This window comes from Amblyomma americanum, chromosome 3 (genome assembly GCF_052857255.1).
Source record: "Amblyomma americanum isolate KBUSLIRL-KWMA chromosome 3, ASM5285725v1, whole genome shotgun sequence".
Classification (NCBI taxonomy): Eukaryota; Metazoa; Arthropoda; class Arachnida; order Ixodida; family Ixodidae; genus Amblyomma; species Amblyomma americanum.
The window spans coordinates 225,543,974-225,559,863 of record NC_135499.1 but is presented as its reverse complement, the minus strand read 5'-3'; the positions used below and the strand labels follow the sequence as shown (position 1 = coordinate 225,559,863).

Genomic DNA, 15,890 nt, shown 5'->3' with positions numbered 1-15,890 from the left:
CATTTGCGACATTTGGAAGCACTTTGATCGTGAGCGCCAACCTGACCCAGCACCTAGGTTCGCACCTGAAGAACACAGCGCCGATTTTATTGTACGCACTGACGGCGACCAAGTGCTCTTCAAGGAATGCCTACTCTATCCCCTGGCATTCTGTCTCCTCTTTGGCGTGGTTATAGTCTGCGCATTACTGCTGCTACCAACAGAAACGTCCGGTCATCTGAGTGCCAGAGTGCCGGCTTCTGATACCTGCCGCTCTTCCAGCTGCTTTCAGACCGCACGGGACTTGAAAGACCTTCTCTCCTGGAAAATTGCCGATCCGTGCGACGATTTCTACGCTTTCGTGTGCCGACGCTGGCAGAGCCATCATGTCGCGGCAGCTCCCAAAGATCATTCAGTTTCCTTTGATGATGACTACGAAGCTTATCTGGAGAACAAGATGCACGCCATCATCCAGGACGAATCCCTAAAATCAGACGCGCTTCTGCCGGTCAGGCAGCTCCACATGAAATGCGTGGACGTCAAAGGTAGTGAGGAGGAAGGCTTGAAAGCGCTCCAGTGGCTGATGTCCGAGCTCTCGCTGGAGGGTTTCCCGTTTGCTCCGCCGATGCGGGGCAGTATGTCCATCTGGGAGGCTGCTGCCAAAGTGCTACGAAAGACTGGCGCATCCGCTCTCATCGAAGTCGGCGTAGCATCCAGTCCATCTCAGCCCGATGGCCGTGACGTGGTGTCCGTGGGACCACCCGAAATGGTGACTGCTAGTGAAGGCATAGGCATCAACGACGCGATCAGCCTCTACACAGAAGCCGTGTCATCTTCTATCCGTGTCTTCAAGAAGGAGCGCCTAGCATCCGACAGCTCCCTCAGCATAGTCAAATTTGTCGCTGACTTGGAAACGATCGGAAATGTGAAATTGCGGAGGCAAAACTCGCCCAAGATTGACGTTCTGAAATCCCCGTCGTCACTTCTACAATTTCTGGCGGAGCTCTTCCGCGGCGTGAACGGGTCGCTTTTCGCTGGTGAGGGATCGGAAGTCATGGTGCTGTCACCGATTGTGATGAACAAGATATTTGACCTCGTTCGTGGGACGGAAGCGCATACTGTTATGAACTACCTTGCCGTTCGTGTCCTGATCGGGACGTCTCCGTTTCTCCCTCAAGTAGGCCTCACCGACTTTTACAGCACCTTAACATACGCTCGGCGCCAGACGAATGTCCCTCGTCGGCACCTATGCATCCGTGCCGTCGAGAAAGCCTTGTTTCCTTTAGTATACGCTTCCTTAATGGCTAACGTCGAGCTGCACGCATCTATTACTTCGGTTCGCGACCGGACGCGTGATTTCATGGAAGTGTTTTTGAACGTGATAGAGGCTTCACCGCTTTTCGACATGGAATCCATGACTGCCATTCGAGGTCTTATCTCCGCAGTTAAGATACGCGTCTTCGGTCCTGAATGGGTCAACAACGATACCCTCATCCAACGATACGTTCAAGGCCTTCCCCTTGTGCCGGCCAACCAGAGTGGTCTCCAGCTTTACGCAAATAACTACGAGTACACCTTCCTGGCGCCTCATGCGCTCAGCTCTTCCAGCCGCTGGACACGCTCTGTCTTCAGCGCGGACTGTTGGCACGAACTGTACCCGGCCACACTCAACATTCCCCTGCTCATGTTCAACATTACGCGCGCCCTCTACAAAGACCTCGGCGGCCTGCACCACATCCCTAGAGCGGGGCCGCGTCTGGGCCGGTGCATCTTTGACCTCATTGTTCATGCAGCGTTTGAGACGCAGAGCGGTGCCGCCAACTGGCTAACAGAAAACACTGAGCAACGGATGAGGAACGTCGAGACCTGTGTGTATTCTGCCGGCGGAGAGCTCTCTCTGCGCTTCCCGAGAGTTCGCGACATTCTGGCTGCGCGGGCAGCGTACGCGTACTTTCGGAACGAAAGCTGGAGCGAAACGACGAAGCTCCGCCTCTCGGACGATCACGTCTTGACGGGACGACAGCTATTCTTCATCTACTTCATGATTCAGGCGTGCGAGTACGGCGCAACTGTCCAGGAGGATTCCAAGGGCGGCCGCGACTGGGAGGTTGCCCTGAGCAACAGCGACGATTTCACTGACGCATTCCAGTGCGCCCCGGGGTCTCATATGAACCCCCTTAAAAAATGTGCTCTTTAGTTGTGCTTAACATTTATACTCTTGGTAGAAGATTGTAGGCTTATAAATCAATCCAAGTGAACAAGTTTGTGGCTTGCGCTCTGGTTGAATCGACAAAGTGAATGTGCTGTACTCCGCTTGTGTACCTTACTGACCGAAACTGACTTGTGCTTTAATGTACTAACTACTGCTTAAGTTGGACCAAAAATACAACATTCACTATTACCCTGTGACTAAAGGCACTGTGTTTGTGTAATCAAAGGAGCACTACGGTAAATGAGCAGTCACCTATCACATTGAAATGCCAATGGCTACAGTGAACGGGGCCGATAGCTACTTTTAATTTTTATTCGTCATTCAGATCCTGTTGCCTGGGAATTCCGGCGTTGATGTCATTTTCTATGCCACACTCGCTCGTTCCTCGAAGGATCTTGAAGAAGCCTGTGAAATGATAATGAAAACAGAAAATATCAAGTATTGCAGTATGCGGAAATACTTGCACATGAGTAACTTGACTGAAAGACGTCGTGGTAACCGATTAATTTGCTGATTGATTTGATATTTACCTTCATCGCCCCAGTTCGGATTCCACGAGTTGGCCGCAAGCCAGTAGGGCACGCCCTGTTCGGTTCCCCACCCTAGGATCTTGACGGCATGTCCGCCTGTGTAGTCGCCGCTATGCCTCTGGTAGACACCTGTTCGTCGAGTCAGTAATCGCCATTTCCACTCAGAGCTTCGTGACAAAGAATCCGTGCATATAGTTGTCACACATTCACTTTACCCGCTTTACGCCTACTATGTTATGTTGGCGCTCTTTCTCCATGTCGCTGAGTCACTGAGGGCTAACTTAAGTTTGCTTAAATCGACAATAATAATGTCAGAGGTGTCATTTTATTTGAAAACAGAGCTTTTATCAGCTAGAAAAGGCAAAAGAAAAACGAAGTTCACGTGCCGCCATCACCGGCCGATTTTGCGAGTAAACTATGCGACTTGGTGCGCATCCCTGAGGCCAGGCTACGCTGCTATGCACTTATAACGGTGATAACGGAGTCCTAGCTTTTCAGTTTAGACGTCACGAGTTTGAATCGAGTGGCGGGAAAATTATGGAATGTCATTTTCTCGACAGTAGATGCTTATTTTGCTGCCGGACCAATATCAAAATACCCAGAAAGAGGCTTTCAATTTCTTAAAGAAAATTAGATGGAGTGGTCCTCACTGTACTTTTAAATATGGCTTTCATTAATTAAACTAAACCAAGGCATAATGGAGCGAAAAACTATTTGGCAGAATAAATGGGGTCTACCCTTTCATTTTTCTCTTTTACTAAGAGATAGGCAATGAAGTAGGATTGTATGCATGGGAATAGCACGGCACGTGATTATAAAAGCATAAGAGGTAGAGTATATAAGCGTCTCGCAATTGTTTACCAAACCTTACACAATTTTCGTTGAAAGAGAAGGCGGGTTTCCAAAACGGTTAACCAGCAAAAGCTGCACTAGTCAAAATGTGCTTTGACTGTAGGCACTATTCCTCCGACAGCCAAGTGAAAGAACGACAGTTAAAGAACACTGAAGATAAAGCTTACTGTCAGCTTACTGCCCGTTGCCTACAAGGTATTTACTAAGGTAATTGCTAATAGATCTCAGGACAACTTTAGACTTTAATCAACCAAATGATCAGGCAAGCTTTCGTAACGGATATTCCACAATAGATCATATTCACACTATAAATCAGGTGATACAGAAATGCGCAGAATATAACCAACCCCTGTACATAGCCTTCAGATATTACGAGAAAGCATTCTACCCGGTGGAAACCTCAGCAGTCATACAGGCATTGCGTAATCAGAGTGTAGAAGAGCCCTATGTCAAAGTACTGGAAGATATATAGGAACTGCACAGCTACCATAGCCCTCCATAAAGTCAGCAATAAAATTCCAATAAGGAAGGGCGTCCAGCAAGGAGACACGATCTCGCCAATGCTATTCACCGCCTGTTTACAGGAGGTATTCCGAGGCCTGGATTGGGAACAGTTGGGAATAAGAGTTAATGGAGAATACCTAAATAATCTTCGCTGATGACATTGCCCTGCTGAGTCACTCAGGAGATGAACTGCAAATCGTGATCAATTAGTTAGACAGACAGAGCAGTACGGTGGGTCTTAAAATTAGCATGCAGAAAACCAAAGTAATGTTCAACAGTCTAGCAACGGAACTGCAGTCCACAATTGACAGCGAGGCGCTGGAAGTGGTAAAGAAATACGTCTACTTAGGGCAAGTAGTGACAGCTGATCCGGATCATGAGACGGAAATAACTAGAAGGATAAGAATGGGGTGGAGCGCATATGGCAGGTGCTCTCAGATCATGAATAGCAGATTACCAATATCCCTCAAGAGAAAAATGTACAACAGCTGTATCTTACCGATACTCACCTACGGGGCACAAACGTGGAGGCTAACAAAAAGGGTTCAGCTTAAATTAAGGACAACGCAGCGAGCCACAGAAAGATAAATGATAGGTGTAACGTTAAGAAACCGGAAGCGGGTAGAGTGGGTGAGGGAACAAACGCGGGCTAATGACATCCTAGTGGAAATAAAGAGGAGGAAATGGGCTTGGGCACGGCATGTACTGCGAAAGCAAGATAACCGCTGGTCCTTAAGGGTAAGGGAGTGGATTCCAAGAGAAGGCAAGCGTAGCAGGAGGCGGCAGAAGGCTAGGTGGGCGGACGAAATTACGAAGTTTGCAGGCACATGGTGGGCGCACCTGGCAAAGGACCGTGTTAATTGGAGAGGCATGAGAGAGACTTTTGCCCTGCAGTAGGTGTAGTCAAGCTGATGATGGTGATGATGATGACAAAACAAAAAAAAATAGCGTGAAAGCTCGGTAACTGCGCTGCCTCCTACGTCAGACCGGCTTTGTTGCTTCAGCAGAAGGGAAAGAGAATCTAGAAGAGGATGACTCCGCCCAAAATTGCCTTAAAGTAAATTTGAGAATTCAACCACTCTAACGGTTCTACTGGAGCACAAATCAAAATTTACGAAACAACTATCTCCATTGTACGCCTCGAGAAATAAATTACGTTTCTCCGTTCGTTGATACCCCGTGCGTTCACCTTGTTTTTATAGGATTTAAAGTAGTCAGAACCTCGCCAGATAGGTTTTAAAATGCTGATAAATACAGAGCCCCGACTTTCGTGCGGTACAGGGCTCCACAATTATTGTCAGAAGCTTCATAGTTTCGTCCTTGAGAAGATACAAAAATGCACTCCAGTAAAACTACTACTCGCGTTAAGCAAAAAAATAAAAAAATCCTGAGAAGCTCGTGGGCCGGAGGCCCCTGTGAAGTGCTCTTTTTCTGCTAGACCATTAGAGGACTCAAACCTCACGATCGAGCCTGCGTGTTGCCCGGCGTATTAAAAGTGCAAGGGTATGCAGGTATGCAGCAGTAAAGAAAACTTGTGCTTACATACTTTATGAAACTTTTGTCTGGTGCACATGACAATTTAGATGAGTCGGTCATAAACGATGAAGCGCGCTACAGCTTGCTGCTAATAATCGAGAGAGAGTTCCAAAAAAAACTGCTTCTCAAAAAAAAAACGGATTGAATGAAACTGAAAGTTCGCGGGAAGAGATCGCGGTAAGACAACATCGTCGTGATATGATGTGTGTGGCGACATATAACTCTGGTCAGAGCAGCCGATCGTGAAAGCTGCTCGTCGGGGCATAGCAGAAGCTGGTAATTTAGATTTCAACCGCCCCTTGTTCTTTTCTTTTACTGAACTTAGAACGCGTGCTTACCGCTTTTGTAACAGAAAAAGTCTGCGTAGACGTCAAAGTCAGCCTCGACGGGTCCATTCGTGAAGATCTCAGTCTTGATTTGTGTCTCGTCTGAAGAGATGGAGTACACCTTCGACCCTGCAAGCAAAGCGGAGCTCTTGAAAGGCCTGTTTTCATTGATTACGAGAAAGCATTCGACTTAGTGGAAACCTCAGCAGTCATACAGGCATTGCGTAATCAGGGGGTAGAAGAGCCTTATGTCAAAATACTGGAAGATATATATAGCAACTGCACAGCTACTATAGTCCTCCATAAAGTCAGCAATAAAATTCCAACAAAGAAGGGCGTCAGGCAAGGAGACACGATCTCGCCAATGCTGTTCACCGCGTGTTTGCAGGAGGTATTTCGAGGCCTGAATTGGGAACAGTTGGGAATAAGAATAAATGGAGAATACCTAAATAATCTGAGATTTGCTGATGAAATTGCCTTGCTGAGTCACTCAGGAGGTGAACTGCAAATCATGATCAACGAGTTAGACAGGCAGAGCAGATCGATGGGTCTAAAAATTAACATGCAGAAAACCAAGGTAACGTTCAACAGCCTAGCAAAGGAACAACAGTTCACAATTGGCAGCGAGAGCTTAGAAATTGTGCCGGAATACGTCTACTTAGGGCAGGTAGTGACAGCTGATCCGGATCATGAGAGGGAGATAACTAGAAGGATAAGAATGGGGTGGAGTAATAATAATTAATAATAATAATTGGTTTTTGGGGAAAGGAAATGGCGCAGTATCTGTCTCATATATCGTTGGACACCTGAACCGCACCGTAAGGGAAGGGATAAGGGAGGGAGTGAAAGAAGAAAGGAAGAAGGAGGTGCCGTAGTGGAGGGCTCCGGAATAATTTCGACCACCTGGGGATCTTTAACGTGCACTGACATCCCACAGCACACGGCTCAGTGGTTAGGGCGCTCGACTACTGATCCGGAGTTCCCGGGTTCGCACACGACCGCGGCGGCTGCGTTTTTATGGAGGAAAAACGCTAAGGCGCCCGTGTGCTGTGCGATGTCAGTGCACGTTAAAGATCCCCAGGTGGTCGAAATTATTCCGGAGCCCTCCACTACGGCACCTCCTTCTTCCTTTCTTCTTTCACTCCCTCCGTTATCCCTTCCCTTACGGTGCGGTTCAGGTGTCCAACGATATATGAGACAGATACTGCGCCATTTCCTTTCCCCAAAAACCAATTATTATTATTAATTATTATTACTCCACCCCATTCTTATCCTTCTAGTTATCTCCGCATATGGCAAATTCTCGCAGATCATGAGTGGCAGTTTACCAATTTCCCTCAAGAGGAAAGTGTACAACAGCATAATCTTACCGGTACTCACCTACGGGGCAGAAACGTGGAGGCTAACGAAAAGAGTTCAGCTTAAGTTAAGGACAACGCAGCGAGCCATGGAAAGAAAAATGATAGGTGTAACGTTAAGAGATCGGAAGCGGGCAGAGTGGGTGAGGGAACAAACACGGGTTAATGACATCCTAGTCGAAATCAAGAGAAAGAAATGGGCTTGGGCAGGGCATGTAATGCGAAGGCAAGATAACCGCTGGTCTTTAAGGGTAACGGAGTGGGTTCCAAGAGAAAGTAAGCGTAGCAGGGGGCGGCAGAAGGTTAGATGGGCGGATGAGATTAAGAAGTTTGCAGGCAAAGGGTGGATGCAGCTGGCAAAGGATAGGGTTAATTGGAGAGACATGGGAGAGGCCTTTGCCCTGCAGTGGGTGTAATAAGGCTGATGATGATGATGATGATGATGATGATGATGATGATGATGATGATGATGATGATGATGATGATGATGATGAAAGGCCTGTATATCACGGCCTTGCCAGAAACTCTATCTTTTGCACGCTCTAAACTGTGAACCAGATTTAGAAGTATATTTTCAAAAATTCCAGAATTTCAAACTAGCTGTTGGCAACCACACCTCACCCTGTCTGCGCTCCGCCCTCCTTCCTTGTCTATCTATCACCGGACCACTCAACACAACATTCATGTCACCAATAAATTAATCACTTAATCAAATGATCGATCAACCAATCAATTAATTAGTCATTCAGTAAATCAATCAATCAATAAGTCTTCATTCAGCATTCTTCAGTGTATGGTGGATGTATGCGGAAGAACTCATCGCCCGCGCACATGCAGTTGGGGATAAAAGTCTCATGAATGCGTGTTCCGTAAAGGAAGCCGATAGCTTCATTGTTAACAGCCGGGTGGAGGCCACACTTGTGGTGAAAGAACAGATTTTGACTTTCACCTGCACAAGTGCGGTCTCCACGGTCTCCATGAAATGAAATTGAAATTGGTTTTTGGGGAAAGGAAATGGCGCAGTATCTTTCTCACACCTCGGCAGACCGCTGAACCGCGCCGTAAGGGAAGGGATAAAGGAGGGACTGAAAGAAGGAAGGATGAAAGAGGTGCCGTAGTGGAGGGCTCCGTCGAAACGGGGCCGCCACAGTCGTGTTCTCGTAGCCGCTATTTAGTAATAGAGATATCGGCTTCGTTTACGGAGCACGCGGTCCAGAGACTTTTGTCCCTGTCTGTACATACCTTGGTATTTGTCCTTGCTGTACTCCGTGTCGTGACCCTTGCGGCAAACGTGCTGGCACCGGGGCGTCGGAAGAGTGCTGCTGCTGCAGTTGGGCAGCGGGCCCACGGTGTGGTGCTCGCAGGGTGGGTACTGGTAAGGCTGGCAGCCGTCCTCGGTTCCGTACAGGCCGCCGGACACGACGCCCCGGTCTTTGTAGAACTGCCACGCAGACGAAGGGAAGCCGCCGAAGCAGCTGCGAGGAGGGGCCAGATCAATGCTCCATGTTGCGATACTTAAAACGCTAGCAAATCTGAAAGCGCTCCTTACATTTCGTAGACTCAGTTGCGATGCGTGAGCCGGTACAGAGAATATGAAGTGACTGACGGACTTCAAGACGTGTCTTAGTTCCCTCGAGTAAACATGAAAGCACATATATACTCCACAATGCAGGGTACATTAAGTTTGATCTCTATCTCCTGTTTTTTGTGCGAAAATGGCCGTGCAGGGATGAGTGCGCATTGTTTCTCGTCAACAGTCCGTTCTTTTAGGCCTTCACTTCCAGTCCATATTTTGCAGTCTTTAAACACTACGCGAGACCAAGGCACACTTGTTCTGCGTGGTACACCTAGTGCATCTTATCTATTTGTTATATTTTATGCTCGCCCCCAACGTGCCCATTTACATTTTATGCGTAGCCTGAAGCTGCATTCAAGGGCGCGTATAGCGGTCCTTATCAGCTATCTTTTCCACTAAAACATCAACTAAGCGGTGGCCATAAACTTCATCCCAAACACGCACGTATAACAAGCATGCCGGTTTTCTGAGCTTATATAGAAGGGAGCACGCGGAGCGTTTACTAAGCCGTGCTGCGTTGCAAGCACTGGCTGGCATTCGTGAGCACTCTCCAAGTCGATAATTCGGCCGCCGGCTCAACTCACCCGCGACCGCAGCTTCCGCAGCACGCCAGTAGGTCCTGGACCGAGATGTTCACTTGAATCTTCCCTTGGCTATGGATGCAGATGCGGTCGGATATGGCTTCGACGGCTCCAAAGGCCTGCAGGTTGCATCAGGTTTCCGCTCGAATAGACTTACTTATGTCAGTTCAACGGCGGTCCGGTAACTCGGAGTGCAGGTGAAGTCTATAATCCATGTGAAGTTGCGGTATTAGCAGCGCCAACTGAAAGGCATGCGCGTGCTGGCGGCGCTTTTTGAGTGGCGAGGCTATTTCCAAAACGCTATACCAGGGGTGGTGGCAGCAACTTTTAGGCAGAGTCACTGGAAAAAGCTTCCAGTCTCTCCACGTTTAGGCAAGCTTTCTTTTATGCATGCCAACTGCTGGGACCAGCAGACATCAAGATCACCCGACCATCTTGTTCTGAAAATAAATAGCTGGCCAGCCTCAATCTAAAAACGCGCGTCGCTTGCACTGATAAAAATGACCCTGAGCAAGGACTTCTTGTTTTGTTTTTCTCAAGGACCACCACAAGCAGCTCCACTGAGACACGGCAAACATGCCAGGATAAGCACATGACTCTCGCAGTCGCCGGCCGGCTTATAGCATAACACGCATCGCGAGCTTTGAGGAACGCACATTAGCGCAGCTCTCGGCATTACTTTCAAGAACAAGATATTCTTTCACGTGGACCAGCCCTAATCTCAGGAGACAACCCTTTTTGCATTTATCATCAACTGATATGCTGATGCCACGGCTTATGGGCAGCAGCACAACACTATACAGCCACTGTAAGTAAAGACAAAGCACTCCGATATAATAAAGAGCTCGCCAATGACCGGAAGCAGCGCCTGCTTTTAGAGATGCTGGATAAAATCGGCAAAAAAACAGAACGGAATGCTCACCCAGCAAGAGCCGCAGCTCGACTGGTCGCGGATAAGACCGATGCTGCCACACTGTGGCCACTTCTCTCGAGCATCGAAGGATTTTGGCATGTCTTCGGGGATCTCTTTGTGTCGGAAGACGGGAAGCCGGTGCAACCTGTTGTCCGGATGCACGCCCAGTAGACCCCGGATGAACATGGGGGAGATGTTCCGGTTGAAGTTGCGACCGGCCTGTTGAGCGAAACTCGTTAAGATTCAAATAATCGGTTTAATTGTTTCGTGTCGACAGTCAACGTTTGCGGAAGAAAAAAGAATGATTCCCTTTTAGATTCTGTGCATCGCACACGATGCATGATAATATTTCAGAGATTGTACCCCGAACGTCAACGCGAGAGCTTAAATCCAAGCGAAGGGGGAGAATTTTCCTTTTTGAATTTACAAAGATCACATCGATGCTCGAAGACATGTCAGCTTGTAGCAATTATTCTGCTGAGTCCGAAAGCTGTAAAAAAAACCTAGTAAAAGTGAAGAAAATCTCGGTGCGCAAATTCATTTTTCTCTTCGAATTCTACAGAGCTGAGTGTGTCTGTTTTTTTAACCGAGAAACTTTACCTAGATCGGTATGAATCTTGCTTGAAATGCCGTATATTCAAATATAAATATGAGAAGTGAATATGCGCTGCGATTTATTTCCTCAGCAGAATTAGAGTGACAGATATGTAGGGGGAGCATTTCAATGGTCTTCTTATGCACATTGTCCACAGAAGCAGTTGCTACAAGCTGAGGCGAAACTGTCCGAACAGCAACCTCAAATCAAAACGAGAATCGGAACATGTCCCTGTAGTGCGTTGAAAACGCAGTATGAGTAGAAACAACATAAAAGTGAGCAATTTATTTCCGCTAACTAAATGATTACCCCCTCCCCCCCCCCCACGAATTATGCTTTCATATTTAAGTAGAAAAGGAAAGATTAAATTTTCCGTTTTGAGACAGCACGAAAAGGAACAAAGTGTGTCCGTTACATATTGCTCGCACTTCTATGGCGGCGCATTCACTTCCAATGAGGAAAACGTAAGGGAAGATGGAAGTTGGACAAATCACCTGGTGAGTGAGGCTGTCTATGTTATTCAAGTCATTTCATTCCAGAGATAATACCGGGATATAATGACTGGAGGAATTAAGTTTGTTGCATAGCCATCGAAAAGAAATGGCACAAAGTTCAAGAATCCAGAGTGCAATGCGGCTCGATGGTGGGCTGCATCTTACGTAGGGGCGCTCAAGTGTCGCCTTCCTCACCTTCCACGTGGTGTTCAGCCTGTTGATGAAGGCTACCATACCGTCGGACATGGGCCTCAAGGAGGATGGATGCACACGGCGGCTGTGGACAACGGCGGCAAACACGGCGCACACAAGAACGCGCTTCCACATATTCTGCAAGACAGAAGTTTCCAGTGGTTAGCATATACACACAATACGACTTTGATACAAGTTCAACTGCACGATTCAATGCCAGCTCGGTTTTGCTAAAACATCATGCGCTTATCTTCCAGTGGAAAGAACAATTTTTCCCTGCTGTGTCTCCGTATGTTCGATGCAGTGTACCATGGAGATTTTTATAAAGCTCAAACAGCGCTGCCGTCCCCACCATTGTGTAGCACGTCTTATTTGGCGCGACTGATTTGTTGACATGATTACGGCATAGCTCATGAGCTCCCGGCGGCTTGTTTGCTTATTATACCAGCGTCCCCGATTAAGTCCCCTCGCACTCATTGTGGTGGCTGCGTGTGGATCTTAGTATAAAATTGTGTGGTTTTCTAATCAGCAAGAGCCGTGAAGTTGCAATTGAACAAATTGTTTGCTAAGAACAGCAGCCCACATAATAACGATCGGCGCAGAACAAAAGCACACCTGTAGTATAATCGGAAACGTCTGTAACTTAGCATCGATGGGCACGGTGTTGCTTGACTTGCCTTATGTCCATGGCCTTTCGTTTCGAACCGTAATGAAGGTCACCATCTCACATAGACGAATGCAGAAAACGAAAATTTATTGTTGTTGGTGCAATTCTACATTTTTTTCCTTTCGCAACAGTACTTACGTAACCACTAGCTGATGTGTTACAGGCATATATGTAGGAACCTTGAAAAAGCACACTTTTAGTCGTGATAGTGGTCGCGCTGTAGCATCGTTGATGGTAATGATAACGACATTTAGAGACCTACGGTTGGAATGCAGCCTCCTATGTTAAAGGCACGTCTCAATCATAGCATAAAAAACAAGAAAAATATAAAAATGAAATTAATAAATCTGGCAACTGCTAAGTGGAGTTATATGGGAGCGGAGTATCAAGGAATTGGTACACTTTTCATAAAACGCTTAAGCTTTAATTTTGTCATCGCTGGATAGCAAAGATGCAGTATGACCTGGTTTAAGAACGGCCGTTATATGGCAGCATTTTTTTCCTTTCGATTTTGTTCAGCCCTTGTCGTCCGCTCCGCTGCACTGGCAAACACAGCAATAGCTGATGAGCGAAAAAGGGCGAAAGTAATAAAAAAAATCTGGAATGCTGCAGTTATTATCCTAGTCTGGCAATGTTATTTTTAAAAACTGCGCTGGCGCGCGCGCGCGTTTCTGAGTACGTGCGTGTGTACATCTGTTGCCTTCGCATTGCTTTTGCTATCAGGACTTACGCGCAGTTGCGCATCCGCGTACATCTGCTCCACATATGTATTGTTACTCCGGCGCGTATTTAACTGCTTTATTGCTGTTCTCAACTTGTACTAATGCGCTCGCTTTCAGACACACAAGTCTTAGTAGTCCTACGCCTTAGATAAGGCATGACAAACAAGAAAGAACGTATGCTCTGCGATATAACCAACAGCTGTGTTTTTTACTGTACCGAGATTTATAACCGAACGGCAGAAAAAGATATAAGCGAACTCCCCACACCCTTAATAATTACCCCTCAGCTTTGTCCCAGCTAAATGCCCACGAACAGAGAAATGGTTTTTCTTGACTGCAGCTCAGTGGATTCGGATGAAACTTTTCTCATTTAGAGGACGAAGTTATAATTTAGTGGGCGTTGGAAGCATAGAGTTTTCGTTCATCTGCTCAATTAAATACCGAGGTCACAGGACTTGGAAACGTTCCATACTCATGCTTAAAAAATTGTTATTTTGCAAGTTCACTTATTTGCACGTCTTAAAGCGCCTAAAGCGGACACAAGTAACATCTCAAATGTGAACGAGGAGTTTGAAAGACTTGCGCAACTGGCAGAAGTTCAAAGCGAAAAGTGATAAGAGCTGAGTTTGTGCTGAAATGCCTCTTTAAGGGTGTCTACAACTGTGGCTTTTCAAAATATTATTGTTACCTGGTTACAAGGCTGAAAGTTGGAAGCTTAAATGTGTTTATATTTCGCAAACTCTCGCTACCTCTTACGCAGAATAAAAAAAAATAAAATGCATTCATATAAGCTTCCAACGCTAAAATTTGCCTCCTTTTGAACGACACACGCAGTTCCATCCAGGTCGCTCAGCGAATGTCTGATGAGAAAAAGTTTGCTTTACGCTTATATCTGATCGTAGCTAGGCCTGAAATAAATCTCCCTCTTAATAACAACGATGATTTAGAACAAAAATTTTGCTATTAAAATACGCTCATTTTGCGAGTTTTGCTGTAGCCACCTCCAATCTTCACTCAGAAGTACCACTTTAGCACTCATTTTAGCATTTTAGTACAGCTTGCTCATGCATGGGAAGCGGCGCGTACGGCATTGCTTACCTGCGATGCTGTGGCAGGCGGCAAGTGGAAGATGCTATGGCTCGCTTTGGACATTTTATACACAAGAATGAAGAGAGTCGCTATCGGTGTTAGCGTTTACGTTCACTGTCGCCTTGTACACATACCGCACTAAACGACAAAAGTTTCTTATCTCTGTACATGTTGCCGCGGCACGTGAGCGCCAGGTCGTCGAAAAGTTATAGAGGTGATTACCTTCGCGCTAGGGAATTTCGAATGCTTCCCGAAGAGATGGGTCAGAAAACAGGAGCTCCCTCTCTGTCCAAAGAAAAAAAAAACAATAAAAATTTAAGGTGTGTTTTGTACACTTCATTAATTAATGCTAGCATAATTTAAATCGTAGATGACCAGAGACAACGAAGCGTGTGTCCTTGCATGACAATACACAATGGAAATTCATTACTGCTACTTTCTGTAATCGCTAAGAAATAAAGTATGGAAATACTTATACAAATGACAAAGTCCCACTAAACTTGGTCCCAAGTTTAAGCTTGCAAAGGCACCAAGCGAACGAACATCAAATTGCAAATTAGTTTTCTGTATTAATGCAATTTACAAGCCTCGCGGTAAAGATGTTATTCAAATCGGTTAAATAAAAATTTCTACACAGGAATAAAGAAATGCGCTGACTAAAAGACGCCTTAAAATCCTGAAACTAACTTTGTGCAAGGAATTCATTAATGAGGCACGTAATAAAAAGTTAATAGAGGTCCCCTACATTTAGCATATATGTACGAGAATCTGATAGCTCGTTGTCGGAAATCGCTACTTGAGACAACCAATTCCGATCGAGTACAGAGACTGGGACTACAGACTTTTCATTAACCTTTACTTACGTCATTTATTTTTCTATGTTATTAAACCAACCTTAGAATACCATAAAAGTTCGGTTAATAGATATAAAAGTCTGAGTATCGCAAGAAATAAGTTCATAGATTCCTTAACTTTAGACGAGTGACATTTATGACGTCTTTTTTTTATTTTAATCGTGCGCGCACCGCACGGTCTGAGGAAAAAAAGTTGCCGATTTTTATACTTAATTATTCTCTGCTGGAGATTACCGGCCAATGCCTTGGTTGGTGCCGAATAATTTCTGAGCCTGCAAAATTGCATCTCTTAAGGATGGCGCAGGTTCTAGTCACGAAATAGTGAGAGCAGAACTTGAACCAAGAGTAAAGCACAAAAATCAAGATCTGCGCAATGTCCGACGACGTGGGCTCATATATAGCCATCCATGCAAAGGGATTGAAGGACGCCGCCACATTCAGCACCGGACTGCGGGCGAAACCTGCTCGCAAAACAGGAAGGAGTTAAGGTACCCATAAGCTCTCCGCACAGTGCAGAAGCCACCTGCCCTAAAGGCCGTTAAAAAGTCTGTGGTATTCGCCCAGAACAACACAACAAGCAATGGCAATAACGTTTTCTTTTGAGCGTCTGGCTTCCCCTTTCCGGTCTTGCACAGCGCCCTAAGAAAGCAGCATTGTCCCTGCAGCGTTCAACAATCTGGAGGACTTCGCCATAACTTCCCATGGGCACTCCTTTGCTGTTCTACGCAACACTTGCTGAGATGCCTGCACACATGTGAGCATAGTTCAGCTAAACACAGCACGTGACGATAAGCTATGCCTTCTACTTCGAGATACTGACGGTATGCGAGGCCGCCGGCTGTTACGAGGGATTGTCAACTCCTGTTCGCCACCCAAGCGTGTTTGTGCCGCCCGATGCCCCCGAGTGTTT

General features: G+C 46.3%; 1 protein-coding gene across 2 annotated transcripts; it reads right to left on the bottom strand.

The window, feature by feature from the left end:
* Positions 1 to 2,464: 2,464 nt before the first annotated feature.
* LOC144126244 (cathepsin B-like) lies at positions 2,465 to 14,406 on the bottom strand. Of its 2 annotated transcripts, none has more exons than XM_077660304.1 (8): positions 14,349 to 14,406; positions 11,652 to 11,786; positions 10,377 to 10,586; positions 9,458 to 9,573; positions 8,540 to 8,772; positions 5,952 to 6,068; positions 2,722 to 2,850; positions 2,465 to 2,596 (listed from the first exon to the last, which is right to left on the bottom strand). In XM_077660304.1, exons 2-8 carry the CDS (start codon positions 11,781 to 11,783, stop codon positions 2,502 to 2,504), a joined length of 1,032 nt encoding a protein of 343 aa, XP_077516430.1. In that variant the 5' UTR covers positions 11,784 to 11,786; positions 14,349 to 14,406; the 3' UTR covers positions 2,465 to 2,501. The 2 variants fall into 2 exon arrangements, with proteins under 2 accessions (XP_077516430.1, XP_077516429.1); XM_077660303.1 differs by lacking the exon at positions 14,349 to 14,406 and adding an exon at positions 14,136 to 14,229.
* Between the last annotated feature and the right edge of the window lie 1,484 nt (positions 14,407 to 15,890).